Source organism: Ranitomeya imitator, chromosome 2, assembly GCF_032444005.1.
Source record: "Ranitomeya imitator isolate aRanImi1 chromosome 2, aRanImi1.pri, whole genome shotgun sequence".
In the NCBI taxonomy this organism is placed as follows: Eukaryota; Metazoa; Chordata; class Amphibia; order Anura; family Dendrobatidae; genus Ranitomeya; species Ranitomeya imitator.
The window spans coordinates 396,094,178-396,101,638 of NC_091283.1; the positions used below are offsets into that span (position 1 = coordinate 396,094,178).

Below are 7,461 nucleotides of genomic sequence, written 5' to 3' on the forward strand. Positions count from 1 at the left end.
TGACACTGGAAAAGGGGATTTATAAGAAGAGAGGGAAAATTGAAACGTTCAATAAAATGTGGTCTTCATGGATAGCTATGGGATAGTAATGTAAAATGTGGCTTATACGATTGGTTGAGGGATTAGATACTCTATTGTCTTAATGATGGAAGTAATTAACAAGATGAGCTGCTTTGTGGGGTGGGGGTGGGGGGCCTTGGGATTGAAGGGGGTTGTTTGAAGGGGGAGGGGGGGGGAAATACTCTGTATTGAAAATGTGAATGTAACATGCTAATTGTCTTGTTATTCTTAATAAAAATTTATTTGAACAAAAAAAAGAAAACAAAACCCCCAAAAATTTGTGACCAAAATAACCACCTTTCTTTATGATGACACTCAACAGCCTTCCATCCATAGTTTCAGAATATCAGAATTCTGGATTGGTGGTCATTGCTTTTTTTTGTTAATCCTTGACACTGATCTCTCCTTCAAACCACATATCCAAGCCCTTTCCATTTCCTGCCAACTTCAACTCAAAAACATTTCCCGGATCTGTACTTTCCTCAATCAAGAATCTGCAAAAACCCTAGTCCATGCCCTCATTATCTCCCGCCTTGACTACTGCAACTGCCTGCTCTGTGGCCTCCCCTCTAACACTCTCGCACCCCTCCAATCTATTCTAAACTCTGCTGTCCCCCTAAAATCCACCTGTCCCCCCGCTATTCCCCGGCCTCTCCTTTTTGTCAGTCCCTGCACTGACTCCCATTACCCAAAGATTCCAGTTCAAAACCCTAACCATGGCATACAAAGACATCCACAACTTGTGTCCTCCATACATCTGTGACCACGTCTCCTGGTACTTACCTGCACGCAACCTCCGATTCTCACAAGATCTCTTTCTCTACTCCCCTCTTATCTCATCTTCCCACAATCGCATACAAGAATTCTCCCACACATCACCCCTACTCTGGAACTCTCTACCACAACATATCAGACTCATGCCTACCATGGAAACCTTCAAAAAGAACCTGAAGACCTACCTCTTCCGACAAGCCTACAACCTGCAGTAACCAACGATCCACCAATCCACTACACAACCATCTCTGCCCTCGCATACTGTATCCTCACCCTCCCTTGTAGATTGTCAGCCCTCGTGGGAATTGTCCTCTCTCCTCCTGTGCCAGTGTGACTTGTTTTGTTTAAGATTACTGTACTTGTTTTTATTATGTATACCCCTCCTCACATGTAAAGCGCCATGGAATAAATGGTGCTATAATAATAAATAATAATAATAATTGGTTCCTAAGACAAAACTCCCAAGCACAAACGTAAACACAGGCTAAGGTTGTCCACCCCAAAAAAAAAGAAGTCCTGTCCATTTTTTATTCGATTTCTAGGTCAATCAAGTGAATGGGTCTGTGAAAAAACTAATAGTTCTCAGATGCCATCCATGTGTCCTCTGTCCATTCTTCATTTTTATTTTTAGAGTTTTGATATGAGAGTCTTTAACAAACCTCATCCATTTTTCTTTTCTCATAAAAAAAACAGATTGTGAAAACTGCTACTCGGACCAAAATTTGATCAAAAACATTGAGAAAAATAAAAAAAATTGTGTAAATGTTAAATATGCTTATTTTGTACATTTATTTAATCTGGACTCTTTACCAGGTGTGTTACTCTTAAAGAAAAAATGTCATGATATTTTCATAAAAATTGTAGTGGTTTATTGGATTGTCCACAGAAAAACCACATTGCAGCAAAACATAAAATAGATAAAATAGTTACGAACAGATTGTCCATTTGTTCCTCATCTTTCCTGAGATGGTAAAAATCATCTGTGTGTCATGGAGTTGAAGTCATCATGGCTACTAGTTGTTCATTCCTTCTGTAAGTTGTCTGAAGTCCGTGGAGAAAGATGGAGAAGCAGGCAGGAGGTGACCCCCACGTGAGAGCAGCCCCTCCTCCTCTTAAGAGCTGTGATTATAAATGCGTCCCACAGACCACATATTTTCTCTATATGGTGTTGACTTATACTCTGAGCTACATACACAGTAATAGCTTTATGTAATGTCAGCGAGATGCGATGTGCTCAGTACAGAATTGAGAATAAGAATAATTCAATTAATATTTAACAGTAAACCCCAAAAATGGATATCTGATTGAAGCCTATGGCTACATTCTCATTTTGAAATGTTGAGGGGGGTTACTTCTGCATACATGAAAATAATTTACAGTGGTGCACTTACTCCTTAAAAGAGTTTTCTTCAGTTTGAAAGTTATTCCCTATCGATTCTAACAACCATGGAAAGTGGAGAATGATGGTACGTGCCCACGATCAGGAATTTCTGCAGTTTTTATGCTTTCATAAAATAGGTGAAAAAATGGTATGAGGGTTTCTGATGAGAAGGACAATTCAATGCAAAGAAACCGATAACTGCAAATTTACTAACTTCAGAAGCTTAATCACATATGCTTTTACTAATCTTTGTGTTCAAGGGTGTTTATAGCCCTTAAATTAGATAATCTATGAAAGAAACTGTGACTGGCAACCATCACTGACATAGGACACTGCTACAAATTCTTTCTCCGATTCCCCAGTGCTCTCATATTTATATGTTTGCGATGGGATGTAATGTTTCTGTTGGCTGCCATCATGTAGAAAGCGTGTAAAGACCTTTTTTCCCTTTCTTAGATCTTTTCCTTAGTTCCATTAAAATAAACACCAAAAATTGAATTCGATCATATATACTCCAAAAAAATAAAAAAATATGCATACAAGCCACCAATAATGACACTTTTAGAGAATAATATTTACCGTAAATTAATATTCTTTATTATTACAATAAATATAAAAACACCAAACAGGTGTATCAAAATATAAATAAAAAAGCTAATGGGGGGGGAACAAAAGAGAAAAAGGGGTGGGTATGGTTTAATTTGTATAGCATATAATATATATATAGAGGGGTACAATATTAGGTTACATAAAGTGCAAGTGCCCATGTAAATTTGTATATAACATAACAAGCAAATATGCATACAGGTGCTATCAAAATACAATAATACTACTCAATCCATGGCTTGTGGCTTTTGCTAGGTAACTATAACCATTATTTATATAGTGCAGGTTTATTTATGTTTTGCCATTTTATGTGAGTTTATCTGCTCTCTGTGGGGTATTCCTGGTACCAAGTCTTGTCACAGTTTATGACTTTTTTTGCTAATATTAAATTATTGATATTACATGGTATGCATGTTTTCTTTATGGATTGAGTAGTATTATTTAGTGATGAGCGAATATACTCGTTACTCGAGATTTCCCGAGCACGCTCGGGTGACCTCCGAGTGTTTTTTAGTGCTCGGAGATTTAGTTTTGCTCACCTCAGCTGAATGATTTACAGCTAATAGCCAGCTTGATTACATGTGGGGATTCCCTAGCAACCAGGCAACCCCTACATGTACTTATGCTGGCTAACAGATGTAAGTCATTCAGCTGCGGCGATGAAAACTAAATCTCCAAGCACTATAAAATACTCGGAGGACACTCGAGCGAGTAACGAGTATATTCGCTCATCACTAGTATTATTGTATTTTGATAGCACCTGTATCCATATTTGCTTATGTTATTTTATATACCAATTTACACGGGCACTTGCACTTTATGTAACATAATATTGTATCTATTTATATAATTACCTTAAATTATCTGTCATCCACTTCCTTCTGGACGTCCTCGAATCCCGAAATCCACTGAGCTGCACTGGAACTACGCCGACCACCATATTGGAATACCCAAGTGATGGGTATTCCAATATGGCACCCGCTGGTGGTAACAGGCCCTTGAGCAGTACCACCAGCGGGTCATCGCTGGACTCCCCACTGCTGGGACTCCCCCGGTGCATAGAGTGCGGGGCTGCAGAAGGAGAGAGCGTGATGGCGGTGGAGAGCTGGGCTGCTGAGGGAGAGAGCGGGACGTCCAGTGGAGACTGGCTGTGGAGGAAGACAGCGTAACAGTGAATGGCGAGTGTGGCTTCTGAGGGAGAATTCAGGACGGCGGGTAGAGCGCTGGGCTTCGGGGGGAGAGAGCGGGACGGCCAGTGGAGATGGGCTGTGGAAGGAGACAGCGGGATGGTGGATGGGAGAGAGCGGGACGGCGAGTGGAGAGCGGGGTTGTGGAGGGAAAGAGTGGGATGGCAGTTAGTTACTATGCGCCCATTAATTTTTATATTTATATTTTGATACATCTGTTTGGTGTTATTGTAATAATAAAATGTATTATTTAAATTTTATTCTGGATATTATTATTATTGGTGGCTTTTAGTTCCATTAAAACAAAAGAGAAGACCGCTTTACACTAATTCCAAATCAATGGCTTCTCATACCTCCTTCCATCTGCCTTGCTCTGTGCCAGACTGCATGTACTGTAGTTATCACAGAGGGCATGAAATGGACTCCTGATAGCAGCAACTTACAGGCCCATTTGAGTCTCTACTAAACACGTAACTTGAAATGATTAGGGACAGAGAAATATGAATCTATGGAGAAGGCAACTTCATGAGAGAACCTTAATACCAGTAAGAGTAACTAAATACCATAATCTATTGGGCTCTAATTTGTGGTCTATTGTCTTAGTTGATAATTGAGTTATCTTACAGCTTTGTATGAAAATGTTATAAAATAAGAATATAAATATTAATGTCATTCCAAAGCAGTTTAATTGAAATATAATTAAGTCTGTTTTATTCTTGGCAGATGAATGTACCAGGAACTCAGAGGAATATCTGATATTTTCTGATTTTGCACCAGATGATCACGGAGTCACACCAAATCCAAGTGAAGAATATGGCATTGTTTCAATTACACCTCAAGCCCTTAGAAAAAATATGTCATCCAATCCTTTTCAACAGATCCTTTCATCAAAGACCAATGTGCAAATTGAAAGTGAAAGGACTGAGTATGAAATGGCTCTTACAGGGGAAAAGCCATATTCATGCTCAGAATGTGGGAAATGTTTTACAGAGAAATACAATCTTATTACACATCAGAGAAGTCACACAGGGGAGAAACCATTTTCATGTTCAGAATGTGGGAAATGTTTTAATCAGAAATCACATCTTGGTGCACATAATAGAATTCACACAGGGGAGAAGCCATTTTCATGTTCAGAATGTGAGAAAACTTTTAATAAGAAATCAAATCTTGCTATACATCAGAGAATTCACACAGGGGAAAAGCCATTTCCTTGTTCAGAATGTGGGAAATCTTATAGGGAGAAATCCAAACTTGTTATACACCAGAGAATTCACACAGGGGAGAAGCCATTTTTATGTTCAGAATGTGGGAAATGTTTTGTAGAGAAATCACATCTTGTTATACACCAGAGAATTCACACAGAGGAGAAACCATATTCATGTTCAGAATGTGGGAAATGTTTTAATGGCAAATCTGATCTTGTTAGACATCAAAAAATTCACAGAGGGTTGAAGCCATTTTCATGTTCAGAATGTGGGAAATGTTTTACAGAGAAATACTATCTTATTACTCATCAGAGAAGTCACAAAGGGGAGAAGCCATTTTCATGTTCAGAATGTGGGAAATGTTTTAATCAGAAATCAAATCTTGTTACACATCAGAGAATTCATACAGGGGAGAAGCCATTTTCTTGTTCAGAATGTGGGAAATGTTATAGTGAGAAATCCACACTTGTTAAACACCAGAGAATTCACACAGGGGAGAAGCCATTTTTATGTTCAGAATGTGGGAAATTTTTTTTTGAGAAATCACACCTTGTCATACATCAGAGAACTCACACAAAGGAGAAACCATATTCATGTTCAGAATGTGGGAAATGTTTTAATGGTAAATCTGATCTTGTTAGACACCAGAAAATTCACAGAGGGGAGAAGCCATTTTCATGCTCAGAATGTGGGAAATGTTTTACAGAGAAAACAAATCTTGTTAGACATCAAAGAACTCACAAAGGGAAGTAATGTTTTTTTATTATTTTATTGACAACATTTACTGTACTATAAAAATGCAATTCACTGTAAAATCACACGTCTAAAAGACAAAGGGAAAACTATTTAGAAAATTAGATTAGAAAATGTACTCAATTACCAGTTATTTGTTATTGAAAAGCAATTAGTATCAATCTAATACACCTACTGTATGTTTGAACCCTGTATATAAAATATATAATATTTACATCCTGTAAACTGTATAACTGCAGATTAAATGGTTTGTCTGATGCGGCTCTTTATTGCTTGAGTTGACATTGGCCATGGAGAGATGCTAGTATACATGATCAGGAAAGTTGCCATCCAAAACTCCAAACTACTTTAATTAATAGGGTGACCTATTACATACATACATACATTGTGCGTTAGCACATTGCGATAAATGAATACAATAATTCCACTACTGCTATATATGTAAAAAAGTGAGTCATCCAGCCCAGATTAATTCAATTTGGATAGTCCCTAACCCTAGTGGCTCACTTCTCCATGTGCCCAACCAGGCCTCAAATGAAATGGGGAAGAGTTGGGAACTAGCCTTAGCTCGTAACAAACCTTTTCTGGGAAAGAAGGGTGGATACGGGTTTACAGCTTGAGAGGAGGCCACACCCCTCGAAGCAAACTACAATAAACAAAAAAGAACCAACAAACCTTTAGTAGTAATTGATACCTAGGTGCGTGAATACACTATGGCCAATATATGACATATACATACACTGTGCATCAACACACTATGATTAATGAATACATTAATTCCACTAGGTGAGCCATTAGAGCTAAAGACTGACCTTATGAGGTCACCTTTTTGTGGATGAACGTTGTTTTCCACAAATTATTATCCACGGGGCGCTTTAGAAAAATAACCTACCCCTTTTCCCGCACAAGTAAACAATTATTCAGCAGGAACATTGAACAAACAGACCCAGTCACAGAAGAACATATCTACCAACTATTGAGTCAGGAAAGAGGGAAATGTATTGTAGGACACACCCAAAAATAGTGCCTTTTTGTGTCCCATCCACTATAATACCCCTTTCATGGCATCCATACAGTTTGACAGCCCTTTGATGTCCCTCTTGCTGGCTCTATGAGTTAAGTAAAGTCTAAAAAATACTTCGGTCCAGCACATCCTTGGGAAAATTCCTTTTTTTAGATATTATTTACCATTATTGCATCATTTATTCCATGGTGCTTTTCATGTGAAAAAGGGTATACATAATAAAAAACAGGTACAATAATCATGAACAATATAAGTCACAAACCGGTGCAGGAGGAAGGAGGACCTGGCCCATGAAGGCTCACAGTCTGCAAGGGATAGGTGATGATACAATAGTTGAGGGTAGAGCTGGTCATGCAGTGGTATAGTGGAATGAGGGTTACTGTAGGTTGTAGGTTTGTCGGAAAAAGTAGGTCTTCAAGATCCTTTTGAAGGTTTCCACAGTAGCCGAGAGTGACATGTCGGGGTAGA

The 7,461-nt window shown here is 38.5% G+C and overlaps 1 protein-coding gene across 1 annotated transcript in view; it reads left to right on the plus strand.

Moving 5' to 3' along the window:
- The window catches only part of LOC138666668 (zinc finger protein 271-like), a 77,290-nt gene extending 71,064 nt beyond the window's left edge, over positions 1 to 6,226 (plus strand). Inside the window, exon 14 of the mRNA XM_069754857.1 lies at positions 4,732 to 6,226. Within this exon, the coding sequence (XP_069610958.1) occupies positions 4,732 to 5,969 (1,238 nt within the window). The 3' untranslated portion in view covers positions 5,970 to 6,226. The remainder of the gene's footprint in view (positions 1 to 4,731) is intronic.
- The last annotated feature ends 1,235 nt before the right edge of the window (positions 6,227 to 7,461 follow it).